This window comes from Notolabrus celidotus, chromosome 12 (assembly GCF_009762535.1).
Source record: "Notolabrus celidotus isolate fNotCel1 chromosome 12, fNotCel1.pri, whole genome shotgun sequence".
Classification (NCBI taxonomy): Eukaryota; Metazoa; Chordata; class Actinopteri; order Labriformes; family Labridae; genus Notolabrus; species Notolabrus celidotus.
In genome coordinates, this window is record NC_048283.1 from 11,829,216 (window position 1) to 11,846,627 (window position 17,412).

General features: G+C 37.6%; 3 protein-coding genes across 3 annotated transcripts; all 3 read right to left on the bottom strand.

Moving 5' to 3' along the window:
• Nucleotides 1-424: 424 nt before the first annotated feature.
• LOC117822405 (trypsinogen-like protein 3) lies at nt 425-5,550 on the bottom strand. The gene is made up of 5 exons (XM_034697109.1): nt 5,463-5,550; nt 5,235-5,376; nt 3,422-3,675; nt 996-1,132; nt 425-828 (listed from the first exon to the last, which is right to left on the bottom strand). Exons 1-5 carry the CDS (start codon nt 5,500-5,502, stop codon nt 646-648), a joined length of 756 nt encoding a protein of 251 aa, XP_034553000.1. The 5' UTR covers nt 5,503-5,550; the 3' UTR covers nt 425-645.
• A 2,884-nt stretch (nt 5,551-8,434) lies between these two features.
• On the bottom strand, nt 8,435-12,540 carry apoc2 (apolipoprotein C-II). The gene is given in 6 exon segments (XM_034697110.1): nt 8,435-8,957; nt 9,053-9,086; nt 9,089-9,161; nt 9,163-9,209; nt 9,305-9,367; nt 12,486-12,540. Coding segments are annotated over 5 exon segments (291 nt in total). The 5' UTR covers nt 9,354-9,367; nt 12,486-12,540; the 3' UTR covers nt 8,435-8,869.
• A 925-nt stretch (nt 12,541-13,465) lies between these two features.
• Nucleotides 13,466-14,804, bottom strand: apoa2 (apolipoprotein A-II). The gene is given in 6 exon segments (XM_034697623.1): nt 13,466-13,840; nt 13,842-13,895; nt 14,089-14,291; nt 14,293-14,315; nt 14,761-14,773; nt 14,775-14,804. Coding segments are annotated over 6 exon segments (423 nt in total). The 3' UTR covers nt 13,466-13,740.
• Nucleotides 14,805-17,412: the final 2,608 nt, after the last annotated feature.

A 17,412-nucleotide genomic window follows, 5' to 3' on the forward strand; every position in this document is an offset into this window, starting at 1 on the left:
ACTACGTCCATATTTTATACAGTCTATGAGACCAACTAAATGAAGTATGAAACAACATTTAAACACTTTGAGGGGGGTCATGGGTCTTTGGTACTTATATTTGGGGGGTCGCGGGCTGAAAAGTTTGGGAACCAATGCAGTAAATGTAGCAACAAGCTCTTTTGTCTATGTGGGTCCAGTTCTTCACTCTTCTCTTTTACACGATACATTTGTTTAGGGGTTCAGCATGTGGAACAAAGCAGATATTCACTGTCACAGTCACACACACAGCATCATTTGTGAAATTATGATCCACTGCAAAACAAACTTAAGCTAATTATCAGCGACTATTAGCCAGCTGTGGAAACATTTGCTGAGGCAAATGATGATAAAAGAGAAAAAGGCAAAGAAAAGGGGGGTTATGATTCATGGATCACACATGAAGTGTTGGAGCATCTTACATTTATTTCTGTTCTTCTTCGAATACACATTTTTCAGTTTACATACAGATTGTTTAACTTAAGTTTTTATTTAAGGTAAGCATTTGAGCCTGCCGCATAACATTCCTAGGGAGGCCTAAGTTACCTGGAGTTTCACTCATACCGAAGGAAATTAGATTTAGCCTAACTCCGTGAAATTGCAAGCACTGAACATATCTCTGCCGCCTCATGTAGTCATCGATGGAGGCATTTGAGTTGTCAGAGGGGGTGCATAGTTGTCCATCACCTCTCTGATCCAGTTATTGTACAAACACAGCTTGGTGTAGACACTGGGGTTACTGCAGCCAAGTCCCATCCACTGAACACCCTGCAGCTGGCCATCACACACCATCACACTGCCGTCATCATTCTACAGAAAGAGAGAAAATAGGAAAAGTATAAAAATGAAAGTGCTGTGATGCAGTGAGGCTGTGATAAAAGATGAGGAACAGAGAGTTAGATAAAGTGGCATAAATGTGATACAGGCGAGAAAAAAATACATCATTTTGATGCACAGTTTGTTTAGTGTGTGCTCACCAAGCAGTTGTCTGAGTTATTTTGACCAGCGCAGACCATGCCGTGGCTCCAGTATATGTACTCCGGGAGTGTATTCATACAAGTCTGGTCATCCACAACCGGCACAGTTATACACTTCAGATGTTGATCAGGTTCGTCTGTACAAATACAGAGTGTGTTATTGTTCTGATTAAGTTTTTCAATCTCTAATCGTTTCAAGTACACTTAACTTTGTCCATGTATAATGTACATCATAAATCAATCTGCCAATCAATATTTGGCCAAACTCTCCTTCCCTTTCCTCTGCAGGCCTGTGAATAATTTCCCATTTTTATGCATCACCACCTCTTGCACCAGAGTATTTATCCTAAACCTTGAATAAGGGCTCTACTCAAGGTCTACCTCTTTTAATTAGTGTTGATCACTGACAGTGCTTTCTGACAGGCAATTAGAAACACCTCTGATTTAAGAAAGCCATTTTTAGACATTATTAAAACAGAATGTTAATGCCCTCTTAGAGCTAAAATGACCGGAATATTAATGTGCTTTTTAAAGCAAATGAAAGCCCACCTGCAGCTCAGAATCCAGCATTCTCCTGAGTCATGATGAATATGTTATTCTTTTATATTCTGTTTCAGTATTTTCATTCATCTTGAATGTCAGGTTAATACTTTGAAGCAATTGGTGTGGCCTTGTATCACCCCATTATATACGTGAGTTTGATTTAAAGAACATTATTACAGTATTTAACCATGAAAAAAACATGACAAGACAAAAAGTCTGCAAATTTTGTGTAATAGTCATGCTAGCAGCTAGCAATTCGGCTGTTGAGGTGCTAAACTAAAGCCTGATTTATACTTCTGCATGGAATCGACGGCGGAGCCCACGCTGTTGGTCTGCGTATAGCTCCCATACCTACGCAGAGGCCTACGCACATAGCTGACGCACTCCTCCTCCAAAATGTAACTACCAAACAGCAACCTCCAATGTCAAAATATGAAGCCCATGAGGAGGTGTTATAAACTGCAGTTCATCGAGCGTCTGCTTGAGGCTGGCTGCAGAAACACCGGAAACCACACAGGCTACATACCAATTCAAAAAATACAACCTTTGCAGCAATAATAAACATGTTTACAGCCTGCTTCAGTCTGAAACACAAATGTTCAGAAGATATTAAGATTACGAGTTTTGCCCAAATAAGGACATGGCTGACTTGATTGACAAGCAGGAACACTATAGCTGTAGGCTAGGAGGCTCAAAGCCCGCCTCTTTACCTCACACTAGCTAGAGAGAGGTTAGGTTGTGTTCAGCATTTCCAATATGGCTCCCGCCAACAATTGGCTTCAAAACAGGGCTCAGGAACAGATGGGTGACGGATACTACGTTCATTATTTATACAGTCTATGTCATTACCTCAATAACCATGTGCAATATTGTAATTTAATCCTAATTATTATAACCTAATTTACTATTATATTAATCTCTCTATCAGAGAGACCACACTGCCCCCAAGTGTTTCAGGTCACTGTGCGCAGTTTAGCACAGTTGCATTCACATACAGCTCTTAGCACCTGCTGTGTCAGTGTACAGGCACAGAAGCAACGCTATCGTTTGTATTTACTTTGCTCAGTTGACTTGTGATATACAAGCCTGTGAATTACTACGACAAATACTTTTATAATGTGTTATATATCGTATGAGAAAGAGTGAATTGTTGAATTTTATACTTTGAACTTTTCCCCCTCGAACAGACTGCAACCTCTCTCCACCTGGGACCTCTGAAGGTGAGTTCATCAAATTACTTTTACAGTCTAATTATAAGAAGCCTCCAGGGCTATACATCCATCATGCTAAAGGTGGAGGTTTTTATAGGGTTTAAGGTCCAATGAATGAGTTGATTTTGTGTGTGTGTATGAGTGTTGATAACAACATTTTTAATGAGCATTTAAAAATGTATCATCTATTTTTAGTATCATTGCCCTCTAAAGTTGAGCAAAATAGATAACCATAAGGATTAACTATCAACAATTTAATGGGATTTTTTTCTACTCAGAAAACCTTCCTTCCTTTGAATTTTGCACCTCTATGTTACTGAGTGAATATTTTGAGATTTCAATGCCATGAAATCCAAAACAATCTAACTCTGTGTAGTTTGTGAACTGTTGGTTAAAGTGGAGAAGGCTCTAGAGATTCAAAAATATTTTAACAAATACATTCTACATATCCGTCGGACACACAGATTCACACAAGTCATTGTAATGTGGCTAAAAAAAAGTAGAACTGCTCTTTTTTGGATAAGATTTTCACATGTAGAAAATGTAGTACGACCGGGAATCCTTGAACACTGGATTAGGGATCACTGGATTTGCTGGGCTGAATCTAAACTGTAACTTGGTGACAGGTTAATGAGGTGTTAAAGCCACAGTAGCGCGTTTAAATCCACTCACATTGATTTGGGACGGTGGATCCCCAGCCGCTGACGTAGCAGGTCTCTCCAGGCTGTGTACATCGAGTGGGCAGTGGGATGGTCTTGACATTATGGTTCAAACGGGCAGGTTCAGCCAGACGGACCATGGCCAGACTGTGGGCAGGTGAACGGTAGGGACTGTGCCTTATAACTTCAGCAACCTGAATGTGCTGCTCAGTGCCCTCCTCCACAGTCACATCATGTTCTCCCAGAGAAGCTAAGCTGCTGTAGGGTCTGTAAGCACAGTGAGAGGAAGGAGGTTGTTTTATTAGAGGGAACTTCCAGGCTTAAAGCAGAAACAGGCCAGTCAGCCATACTGAGACATGCAGATTAATTAAATGTGCTTTTTGATTGCTTTAATAAATTTGTCCTAAATTTTCTAAATTCTCAACACTGATGATGCTTTATATAAGTGCACTTAGGAAAACAAAAGAGCACTTACATTTAATATTTTTCATTATTGTTATTTTTATTATTGATTTGTTGAGGGACAACAATTTTTGTGTAATGTATTGCATGACTGCAATTTCCAGTCATTAAAACCAACAATGCACTAAAGAGGAAATAAACGATTCTCATTACAAAAACCCTCTCTATACCGAAATAAGTACATATTGGTAAACAAAACGCCAAGTTTTGTATTCAGGAGTGTAACTGGGTTCCAGAATAAAGTTAGTATTATAATTAAAATTAAAATTAAAATTACTGGATGTCCTGTCACTTCTGTTTGTTCAACCTCACCTGAAAATGAATCCATCATTTAGCAGACATCACATTCTCTTCACAACAAAGGAAATCAATGCCTCTTGGTAAATTCTGGCAAATACTACTTTTATGACTTACACAATAAAAATATTTTAAGTGCAGGGCGTGGATTTAGACTAATGGTTAAGCTTCACACCCTCATAGCAGGTGGCCTTGGTTCGATTCTAGCCTGTGTCTCCTTTCCTGCATGTCTCTTTTCCGGTTTTCTCCTCTATCCACTGTCCTCGCCTCTAATAAAGATGTAAAAGCCCCAAAATCTAAATATAATAATCATAAAAATAAGAAAAGATACAAATATTTAAATGTAAAAATGTTCAACCAAAAAAATTATATAATTTAATGACATCGACATGTACGACCAAAAGTTGTTCTAGCTGTAGAGTGTTGAGTTAAGCCATTCTCTTAAATGTTTTAATTCATTTTATTAAAGACTAAGTGAAAAATGTGCTTTTTTTCTTTTGCCCATTCTAGAAAAATCTTGGAACGGACCTGAACTGTCTTTAACATTTGAGCTATAGCAGCTAAAAAGAACTATGACAGATGTGAAGTGGTCCTACCAACAGTTACAACCTCTCTAACACTGAACTGAATACTGCAACAGATCTTTACTGCCTGTTTGACACAAAAACATTTAGGATATTTTAGCTTGACACACAAAATATCAAAATGTACTAAATCAGTGTGTACAATCCTACAAAAAGTCAAATGTAGGTATGCCTGGTGTATTCACATGGGTTAAATGCAAAACTAAATACTCTCTGTTCTGTTTTAGAAAACTGCAAGACACTTCAGAGGCCGAGGACTGCAGGTCAAGCTGGCTGCTATTGATGAAAGGTAGTAATAAAAGGCTAGATCATAATTATACATGGTTAAGTTGTGAAAAGCACAATTTATTTAAGCAGTTCACTCATTTTTATTAAGCTCAAATATGCTTGTATAGAAAGATATTATGTGTAAGGACTGGAAATAAAATGCACTCCAATTTCAAACCCACATTTAATCATTATTTGACAAGCTTTAGTACTTACATGGTTGGACAGTTAAAGGAGGTTACTATCCACCATTTATTAATAAGAGCTCCACTGCAGGAGGGGTGTCCTCCGTGTATGTAGACCTGCCAGGGTTTGGAGTGAGGTTGGCAAACTTTGCTGTCCGGCAGAGGAGACGCTCCTGTAACACACCAATAAGACAAAAGACAAACTAGTCATCTTTACTCATCTTGATATCTTAGGATATCAAAAATAGTGAGTGTTTACCTGCGAGCCCCAAAGCAACCACCAGAAGAAGGAAATTCATGGTATCTCTTTATTGATGCAGTTGTGATAAAATGGCTGGTTTGTTAAGTCCGGCTTCTTTATATACTTGTAAGTGATTGAGGACGGTGGGAGGAACAGAGTTTTATTAATATCCCACCACATTTCCAGTCAAGCCATAAACTTTGTGATAACCCTATCAAAGAAATGTTTGATATTTCCTTTTAACAATACGTCCAGTTATAGTGACACACCTTGTTTCAGGAAATGTTTGTTCTTCCCCAGAGAACAAGGAAAGGCTTTATGATAAAATATGTAGGTTAAGTGTTTTGGTGTGGTTTATTTCTTTTCAATAGATTCAAGATATGCACATACGAGTTGTTGACATATCCTTTTGGTTGGTTACTGCTTCAGAGCCAATTGTTAACAGCTAATCTGTGCCAAGTGTGTTCTAAAGTAGAAATGGTTTCATAATAACTGAACAAGCACTACACAAACTAATAAAATAATAAAAGATAAGAGTTTGAATTAGGATTGCATAACTCCAGCCTCTGCTTATTGGGACCATAAATATTTGCCAATGCTATTGTCTTCTTCTTGAGTCTAACATGTCCTCTCGGTATTATTGCACAACCTAGAATGAAAAAGGTAGAACATTACCTCTTCATAGACACTTTTGCATTGTCATACCGTTACTGTCTATACACAGTCATAAAAACAGATGCTATTCAAGTGTAGTGCCTCATAGGCTTAAGACGTGACAGTATAATCTGTGATATCTATTTGCCTTCATTAAGATAGATCACTTCCTGTAAGAACAGAGCATTTCTAGAATATGGAGGCCTTTCAAATAGCAGAATATGACAAATTCAAGACAGCTCTGAATCCATAAAATCCACCATGCAGTAAATATAAAAAGCAGAACTACTACTACGACTACGACTACTACTACTACTACTACTACTACTACTACTACTACTACTACTACTACTACTAATAATAATAATAATAATCATAATAATAATAATAATAATAATGAATACAAATAATAATACTAATAATAATAAAAATAAAAATGAAAGTAAAAATAATAACTTTATTTGTATAGCACCTTTAAAATCAAATGCTTTAAGTTTACGTTTTATTTTTCGGAAGACAAAATAAATAGGAGTGTAGCAATTCCAACAATGCAAAAACAAATATAACGCAAAAGATTAAAAATCATAAACGACATTTAAACAGAATGAAGTGGTGAGACAGTAGACCAATTAATCATTGGTAAATAGGTTTTTAAAAAATAAATAAATAAAAATAGGTTAATAAATGAAAGCCTTAAGGACAATAAAAGGTTTTAAGAATAAGAAGATGACATCACATAAAAGAAAATACAAAATGGCTAAGGATAAATAAGGAACATTAAAATAATGAATGAAAAATAGATTATAAAACAATAAATAACCAAAACGAATATCAAATACAATTAAAACATTTATTAGTTATATAAAAACTTAATTAATATTAAATACAAATAAAAAGTGGTTAAAAGAATAAAGTCACTTAAAAGAATATAAAGACAAGTACTCCAATTTGAGCAGGGCTGCTATCATATATGCAGATGGTGGACAAAGTACACAGCTTCATTACTTTAGTAAAAGTAAAGTTGCTCTGTCAAATTATTACTTTAGTTAAAGTTATGAAGTACTTGCTTTTAAAAATACTTAAGTATTCAAAGTACTTCTTAAAAAATCTCAAAACTTTGTACTTTTACAAAGCATGAGTGAAGTCAAGAATACATTTAGAGTACATTCTGTTACATTGTATTTATTTAGAAACCATTACTTGGAATCTCTAAAAACCATACCATAGAATAAAACAGAAACTAAGTTACTCCAAGCACAGACAACTTAGTTTGAAATGTTCATCTGGAATTTAACAAATCTTATGTAGCTCGATACGATACGTATCATTCTTCATTTCAAAAACCTCTAACACGGGCTGAAGATATGGCCATGGGTGCTCAGGTGGAAAATTGTAGCCATCATTACCACCTCTAAATGAACTGCCTGATCTGAATGAAATGCGTTCTGTGTTTGCTCCACGTTCAACTGTAGAGACGCACGATATACAGGTATGACTAAACCACTGAGACAAACAAAACTACACAAACACATTTGACTGTCTTAGGGATCAGATTTCAGAAAAGAGAAGGAAATTCATGAGCTGACTTCAAAGCAAAAGCAGTGAGTAACTAGAGCACTGATAGAAATGTAGTGGAGTACAAAAGTGATAAGTTCCTCCAAAAAATAATACTCAAGTAAGGTACAGATACTCAAAAAATGTACTTAAGTACAGTACTCAAGTAAATTGACTCTGCTACTGTCCACCACAATATATGTACTTTGCACCATGTGTGATTACATTTTTGTGTATAATTACACTGTGTTTATTATAAGAGTAGTTGTAAAAGTCGTGTTTTTACCCATGTTAGGTCTTTTTTGTGTCTGGTGGAACAGATCTTTAGTAGAATAAACATAACTTTACTGAAAGAAACTTAGTCTCTGTTGTATTATCTGTTGAAGGGTGTAAGAAAGTTGTTGATTTATGCATTAATTAAGAATCATAACCGTCTTGCATCAGTGGTTGTCAGAATTCCACAAACAAGCATCACAGCCTCTGTTTGTTTACTCATCTGTGTCTGTTTCCCTGCGCTCACATTTTGCATGTTTCTTTTCATCCAATATTAATTAAAACAGAGGCTTCTGTTCTCGTGCTGCCTCGGCTCATAACAGTCTGGAGTCTCTAAGCACATTCAGAACGGTGTACACGCGTAATCTTTTGCATCAGAGAGATTAAAGGAAACGTGTTGCGCAAAACAGACATGTGAGATAATCAAAATGTACAGGATCAAACAGTACAGTGATGTCATCATCATCAAACACTGATGCAAGGTTTTCTTGTTTTGTATAAATCTTTATTTCAAGGTATGACATAAATATTTAAATTCATCCAGAGGTGAGATGACCGTCAGAGGAAACAGTAGGTGTATGAACATAATTTAATTCTTTCTTCATTCTTTTCATGACTGGTTGGTTTCTAATTCTGTCCTTGGAGATGTATAGCTGGACAAGGTGCTTTGTGTTCCTTTGCTTGTTATTCTGTCCAGATCCTCTGTTTGTTGTTGTTTTCTTCAAGGGATGACAGTCTCTGCTGCGTAGTTATCATCGTTTACCACCAAAGAAAGAGCCACAAAGAGCTGCTGCTGCCGCTGCTGTTGAAGATTGAGGTGTCGGGTGAGTGTTGATACGACCAGAATGTGAAATGCCCGTTTTTTGGCCTCGATGCATGAAGCTTAAAAGTTCTTGCGCTGTTCAAAAAGTAACCGATGTTACTGGAAATTAGTTTTTTATTTTCTACTGGGGATAAAAGAAGTAGTAAATCTGGTCGTTCATGATGCCAGCATAGGTGGACACAGCTGTGGTGGTGTCAGTGTAGAGGTTCCTGGGGGGGGAAAAAACAGGAAGAAAAAGAGAGTGAGTATTAATGAACATGTTTATAAATTGCCTCAGTGTACCTGAAGGAGAATCTTTTCTTACTGTGCTTTCTCCTCCAGCTTCAGGCCCTTGATGCTTCCAAGTATCCGCTAGCTGTGTTGACGGTGCTGTTGTAGTAAGACTTGACAGTGTCAGTCAACTTGGTGAGGGTGGCCCTTCTCCTCTTCAACCTGCCTTGGCATACGGAAGCTCTCAGCGCCTGCACAGAACAAATCAGAGGTAACACCACTTTATCTTTAGTTTTTCTCTACTTTGCTATATTTCAAACTTGGCTGTATTTAAAGATTGACTTACTGAGCGCGAGGAGTGCAACCAGCACAGTGATAACCAGCAGCTTATTCATGGTGTAACCTGTACCTGGAAAGAGAAAAATTAAGTTTACCTCACTTTGTCCACTAGGGGGAGACATTGTCATACATTTGTCCTTTAAACTCTTCTCACAAAACTGTTTTAAAAAGGGATTGTTTCACTCTTACAACATCAAACCCAAAATTTACCTTAGCTGCACATGTGCTGACTTTTGATACTTTTGACTTTTTAGACTCAGGCCTCAAAATATTTGCTTTCTTTCTAATTATCTAAATCTAAGAAGACTGTCCTGCATCTCAAGGATTTTAAATTAGGTTGATTCAGATTAGAAGTTAAAGTATCAGTACTCACTGTATTCCTCTCCGCAACTGAAGAAAACACTAAAAGGCTCCACTTGCCCGGCCTGTTTTATAGGAGAGAAGATGTGTTGACTTGTCGCTCCTGGAGCCAAAGTGCACTTCATGGGAGATAAACCTGCACTGTTGACCAGTGTATGTCTGTAGGAGTATGTGTGTGATTGTGTCTTGATAAACAGACACTATGGCTATCAGTGTAACACAATGCAGCATGTAAAAGCATCAAAGGGGGCTTTAAATGTCATCAAGAGCCACGTAGAAGTAGAGTCTGATTTGATTTTCGTCACACAGAGCTGAATGGAGCCCCTGTTTTCCCCTGACTGTATGAGTGTGACCTTAAGTTACGTACATCAGTACCAATCATCCTCCATTGATTAGGTTAGCAGTTCATTAATGCAGCACACTCATAAAACCTTCTTAAGGACACACTTGTTACTTGCATAATGGTGGTGATGCGTTCATGTCATACCACCGCAGTCCTAAGTCCGTAGAGACGGTCAGAAGTCTAGAGTGTGTTGGACACGTCATCGGACACTAATTCAGGTTATGAAATAATACTGACAGATAACAGACACCTTTCACCTCTCTTAAATAAACTTGTATTTAGATTTCTTGTGTTTTTGGAGAGAGAAACCGAACTATTTTGGACTAAGGACTATGGAAAAACTCCAATTTGTTTCTTATTGATCTAAAATAAAGGGGAAAAAGTTTCAGAGGGGATTTTTTTTCTTTTCCTTTGGTCAGTCTTTTAATAATTTATGTCTGATACCCTAACCTAAAGCGCATATTCTATTTTTGATTATTTAGTCAAGTTTATTGGTTGAAAGAGGTGGATCACATTTAATTTTGAGTAATTTAATTTAAATTAGAAATAAACCTCAAAAATAACACCAAGAACAAGCTCTTTGTACTTTAATTAACCTGAAAAGTAACATTACATCCCCCTGTGATCTAATAACATAATTTAAATATATTCTTATAATCTAGTCTTAGTTTAATAAATCTTCACAACTTCATTACAGGATGTTTTTTTTCAACTTCCAGTCCACTCATCCTCGTTATTTATAGTTACAAAGAGCATTACTGAAGGGACTTTCATGTATTAGCGTAATGTTCTCTGTAATGTTGATCAAGATCGAAGTAAACAGCGAAGCACATCCAGGCCTCACATGTCATGTTGCCTGTGACCCCCGGACTGGGGTCAGGTGAGGACAGGTGTGGGCAGCAGTGTGAGTCAAACTGTTGTGCCCATGTTTCTGATCCAATAAGACTGACTCAGTGTTTTGATGGCCGCTGCACAATGGAAACTAATAATGCATACAAAAAACAGCACAATACAGTCTGTCATTGCAAATCTTTGCTGTCTTTGGGTCATATCCTGAGCACTAATTACACTCGAGGGGTTTGTGTTACACTGTGTTAAGACTTTTCTAATATGGCCTCAATGTTATATGAACTCATGGTCACAAAATACAAATCTTAGAAGAATAAAAGGATAGAATAGAATAAAATATATCTTTTTTGTCATTGTACGTTGTACAATAAAATGAAAGTGCAACCCATTTAAGTACAAAAGATGCATTAAAAGAACAGTAGTAGAAGAATAAAACACATAAAAACAGTAGAGAAACATAAATAATAATAAAAACAGTAGAGACACAGCATTCAATGGTCAGACATTCGAGCGATCAAAAGATTACACAGTCTAATTTTATATTGCATTATTTAGCATTAAGTGCACTTATTGCTTTGAATATAAGCTGTTTTTCAGCCTGTTTGTCCTTGTTTTCAATGTCCTGTATCCTGTAAAGAACACTGTGAAGTATTTTTCAGTCGCTGTTTCACGAGTTATAAAACCTCTGAGGAAATGTTGTCTTTTTTGTTCCTTTAGTAAAGGTACTCATGCTATACCCTGAAAATTAATGGCTACCAATAAAAGTCCTTTTGTTCAAAACTTTGATGTCAAAGTATTCCTTGAGCAGAAAAATGATCAGTGTCATTTTAATATGGCCTCAGCCCACTGGCAATAATTAAACCAAATCAGTGAGTTGTAATTTGTTGAGATAGTTATAACAACACTGGGAATGTGGCTTTCAATCTTGTAACTTCAAGAGAAAATATCTGTGCAGCATAACTGATTTTGTTCACCGATCAATGAGATTCAAAAATGTTGAAGGATGTATTATGAGCAGAAGTATTGATAACCAATCGTGAAAATATTATACCACAAGTCCAAAACTTCATACAGGTATTGTCAAGCAAAAAAGGCCACATGAAGTCTCATCATCAAACTACAATGAGGATTAAAACATTTTTTTATCTTGTCCTTTTATCTACCATAGGAAAAGCACACTTTTTTTTTAAGTTATATTTTGGGGTTTTTCTTTGCCTTTATTTGATAGGACAGATGAAGAGAGACAGGAAAATGTGGGGCATAGAGAGTGGGGGAAGACATGCTGTAAATGGTCAACCGGCTGGGAGTCGAACCGGCAACCTCTATATAGCCTCTATACGTGGGGCGCTTAGACTATTAGGCCACCAGCGTCCCAGTAAAAGCACACTTAATGCAGAGTATTGGTTTCTTTTTAGTGTCTTACTGTTAAAGTACATGTATTTTTGGTGGAATATTACAGCCAGGTCAGTGGGAGTGTTCAATTTTACAGCTGTTGATACTCTTAGCTGGCTAATCAGCAAAGCATCACGATCTGTAAGATCACCTACAAACTATCGCTCAGGAAGACAGCCCTGTTTTCATATTCTTATTATGCATTTGTTTTTATTGGGTCATAAGAAAAGTTGAATTTTCTCACCCTTTTAAGGAACACTGAATCCTTCAGTTCATCAGAAACATCAAATGCAGCAAATCCTGAGATACTATTAAGGAATTTGAAACTGTCAGAGAAATGAAGTGAAGTAAAAGAGGTGTGTACAGCTGTTACATTGCAGTCACGTATAATGCCTCGATTTTGGTTTAAGATTAGATTTTGTGCTTTTACTGCCTTTACTGAGCGGACAGGACAGTGGATAAAGTCAGAAACAGGGGGAAAGAGAAAGTTGGGGATGAGAGCTGCAGCCTTTGTACACGGCATGCAAGATTTCACCACTTAGCCAACCGGCATCCCAAAACCTTGGTCTTTTGCTTAGATACAGTGCTCTAGGATGGACAGTTAATCCTATCACTGCACAATGATAGACAGTTTATTGACACAAACTTTCCCCTTCTTGGCTTCAGTGTTTGACTTACTTGGCTGGAACTGACCCGGATGAATATTAGAGAAAAGCTGCCAAAATGAACTTGCTTGAAATATGGAAAAACGTAACGTCTGATCAGTCCTTTGTCTGTGTGCACTAGTGTCAAACATGTATTGTAAATGACAGCTCTGATCCAGTCGTCTTTTAATTAGATCTCAGGTCCCGCTTTCCACATGCTAGAGTGTCCTTAAGGCTGTGTCAATAGTGTGTGATTGTGATTATTTAATACTGGTGGTCTCCTTACATAGCAGCCTCCACCATCAGTGTATGAATGTGGTGTGAATGGGTGCATGTGACATGTAATGTAAAAGCGCTTTGGGTGTTTAGAAGACTAGAGAAAACGCTGTATAAACACAGCCATTTACCATTTGTATGTTTTCTTTTTAACTTCACATCTTGAATATTGAATGATGAGTGGAGAGTCTGGGACTTGTCTATGCTCATGAAATATCACAGCATTACTCCTGTCATTTAATGGAGCTTTGTCACAACTGTGGTGGAGAACTTTTGGTGTCTTGATGAAGAAACACATCTCAAATAGTATTCAGTTCGTTTAATGAACTAACACACACAAACATACACAGTCTCCCATCAGTTAGTGTATTAAACACAAAATACTATACATGCACAATTTGCATAGGTGGTGTTGACATCTTTGCCCAGCTTTTAACTTTGCATGAGCCATCAAGGATGTTGATTTGAAAAAAGGCAAAGGATTGTATTTGCATTGTGCATTGCTCTTCTCAGCCAAAATCTGTGCACTTTCTATAAGCTATTATCTAGTACAGCCTGCAGACAAGCGGTGGGCCTTCTCTACTCAGAGGGCAGATATTGGTCCAGGACTGGCTTGATGTTGTTGATGGCGTCTTCCAGATGAGGACCGATCTTGGCGCGGAGGTTTTGTTCATAGAACCAAGGCTGTTAAGCGGGCCTGATCACCAGTGGTAGCAGCCTCACCACCCAAGCCACTGCAAGAGAACAAATAATTTGAAGAGGGTCAAAGGATGTATACCAGAGAATCCCATGCTTTTACATGTCGGTTTATTGCAATCATAAATAAATATTTGAAGTGGTTCACAGCAAAGATGCTGTCAAGTTGAATACATTTATTAGAAAGGAGCAGAGAGCAGCTAAAATGTCCAGGGTTGTAACTCACGTCATAAACTTGACCAGGTTTGGAATTCGGGCTTGGCCTGCAGTTCATCGACGTACTCTTTAACAGCTCCAGCTTGTTCTGAATTTCCAGCTTGCTCCATCATGGGAGCAGCAAGGCCCCTGCAGCTTTTCAGCAGCATTCTGTATCCTCTTGTAGAATATGCTTTCAGGCCATTATACTTATCAAGAAGCTCCTGTGATGGTGCAGGAAATTTCACACAGGCTCACAGAGACTGGAGTGAAACAAATCATATCATTATTATGTCAGAATCACTATCAGTTGAAAAATATTATCACAAATCTCTGCATTAGAAGAATTAAAAAGCCACTTTTTAGTGTTTCTATGTGAAATGCGCGTAAATGGGAGTTGCTCTGCTTCACTGTTTTGCTTGCTCCTGGCTACTTGTCTGAAACACTGTGTGCTACAGTTATCTCAGTATTATCAGCATTATGCAGTACAAGAGAAAGTCACGTTCGTGTTACAATCATTACTGCAACACACCTGAGTGTAATAAAAGCTCATTTTTATTCTTCTGTGTGAGCAAGATATGATCTAGAGCTTACAATACATGAAAAGCATTCACATTCAAAATCCCCTCATTCAAATTTGTAATTTTCCACACTCACTTCATAACATAGTTGATTTAAAAATTGAAAATGCTTTTTATGTTGTCTTACCCTGCAGAGCGAGGAATCAGGGCCACAACATATTTTGCATTCATGTCTGAAGAAAACAGAAAACAACATTTGTAAGAAAGAAGAACGTCCCCTCGTTCACATCTTAGCATTAGGAAGTGGTAGACAAGTTGACCAAACTTCAGAAATCAACGGTAATCCAAATCTCAATGCTGTGTAAAATGTGAGAGAAGCGTTTGCTGATGAGAATCTGCAGAGTGGAGAGGAATGATTACCTGCTGCTGAGTTGGATGTACAGATCCAGAAGTGACAGTCTTCTCTGACGGCGAGTTGTCTGTAACCCGGAGCTCACATCTGGACAGGATGATATAGGGGGGGACTGCAAACAAACGTCATCTGATGAGCATACACACACCTACACACATTCATCGTGCATGCACATGCACCCCCGCACACACACACACGTTCCCCTAGGCAAAGTCCAGTGTACGTGACTTCACTTTAAATACTATATGTGGAAATATGAGTAGGGGGTTAGGCAATGCCGCTGTAGTGTAATTTTATCTGTTTTCATACAGCTGTGCACTCAGCGCCCTCCTGATACTGCACACTATGTGTGTCATAGTGCATGCATGTCATAACCATCAAACCTCTTATGGCAGGACACTTTAAAACAGCTCAAGCATTGTTAGCTCCAGTGCTAACAGATAATGTGAGATTGATTACTCATCAGCATTTTTTTGCAGGATCTCTTTATGTGAGAGTTTAATAGTCAGCAGGTCCACCAGGAACCGGTCTAGACACGGTGTGCTGTACCCAAAGCAATGCATGCTGGGATTTCTGACTTCACCTTTCACCTTTCACAGATTGAGTGCAGAGTGATAGATTATCTTTTACGTAATGATGGAGTGTGACTTTTGCCCTTCTTATCCTTTATGTTCTTTTTTCACACTAAGTTTTAAACCCTCTGCAACAGGTGCACCAACAGCTGAACCACTTAAAAAATATGTCTGATGTATTTCTATAAAGAAGAACTGAAAGTGTTTTATCTTTCTTTTTTTAGCCAAATATCAGATAGGAAATGTGGGTTTCTCTCTGTGTCTTTTTTGTGGAATAATTCAGGTCAGATGAATCTAACTGTTGATGTGGGCCTTGACGTTACATTAAACTCGATTCTTTCTTTATTTCACACAACCAATCAAGCTAGATGAAACTTAAAGACGCAGTCAGATCAGTAGCGATTAGCAAGAGCATCTTTATTGCTTTCGTCATTCCTTCATTTCACAGAGGGTTGATTAGCCAGTGTCTTTGCTTTCAATGGGTTGTAGTTATCAATAGTTGTCTGGATCCTCTCCCACACAGAGCTCTTCACACGAGAGGCCCAACCAAGTAGCTGTCAGTTGCTGGTTGAATGTGGTCTTCATAGTAAGCACCAGCAAAGCCCACCGCAAATTCCCCCAAAGACCTGAACTTTAGCTTTGCATTCCTATTACATGCAAACGTACACAAACATGTAAAAAAGTAAATGCAATTATGCAAACACAGGAATATTTACTGTTCAAAAACTGGATAGATAAAAACTAGAACTTGCTCGCTCTAATGAGCTGCAAAAGATGGTGTGTGGAAATACCTGGCTCTCCTCTGCACGCCTCTGCAGGATTCCTGGAGGATCTGGTTGTTCAAGAGTTGGGCAGTCTGGGCCCAAAGAGGGTTGCATGCTGCAGAGGAGGATGTTTGTCAGTCAATGAGTGCAAAGACAAAACTTATCATAAATGAAAGAAAATACAGGAAATCATGTATTTTTATTCATACCTTGCATCAGCAAGAAGAGAGTGAAAACAAGCTCTTTCATATGCATCTGCCAGGGCAGAGAAGAGAAACCTCATAAGTAAATCCTAACTTGACTTACTGTCTTTAAATGCTGTGACAGTCTGTTGATCTGTAATCAGGTCACAATAGATATCTAAACTAAAATTGTTCCTCATTTCAAGCTCAGTTAGTTTTCACTGTTGCTCTTTAAAACAATAAAATCATTACTAAAACACTGTCAAATGTGTGGGTTTCAGTAGAAAGACATTTCCATAAAAACAACAATCATAAGCAAAGTAATGACAAAGTGTGTTTTCACCTTTCCTCTGGTCAACAGAACCTTGAATGAAACCGATTTCATCATGACCACTTATTTGTAATAGGTAACCACATTGGGTGTACATTGCTCCTGATAGCCTGATTTCCAAGTGTTTTTTTTTTCTCAGCTTCTTTTTATTGACAGAAATCTGAATGACAGCAAAGCAGCATATTTTAATTCAACTTTTAAACTCATACTAAGTGCAGATCTACTTTCAGTCTCTTCGTCTGTACCACAGTTTTGATACTCTCAAAGTAAACAAAAGCAAAATGTGCTTCCGTGGTAAATACTCAAATGTTTGATTGTCTATCACATTTAGAAGAAAATGTTGCCTTTTTAAAAAAAACATTTTAAAAACATAGAACTCACAAGCTAAATCTGTCAGGCACTGAAAAAAACTTTCTTATGCTTTGAAGTTTTGATTGATCATCATTTTACTCATCAGTTTCTTTCGTCTCAGCCAGCTTTTTGTTGTTTATGTTTATTTTGAGCTCTAATACTGTGTTAATTTCAGCATTCAAGCGGATATAGAGTGCTTTTGAAATCCTGAACTCTTGATAAATCAA

Bases quoted from the DNA above. Each gene is read 5' to 3' on its own strand.
- LOC117822405 (XM_034697109.1), bottom strand. From the start codon at position 5,502: ATGAATTTCCTTCTTCTGGTGGTTGCTTTGGGGCTCGCAG. The intron at 3,676-5,234 runs GTAAGTACTAAA...CTGTGCTTACAG, and splicing joins TCCTTTAACTGTCCAACCAT to ACCCTACAGCAGCTTAGCTT. The intron at 829-995 runs GTGAGCACACAC...CTCTTTCTGTAG, and splicing joins ATAACTCAGACAACTGCTTG to AATGATGACGGCAGTGTGAT.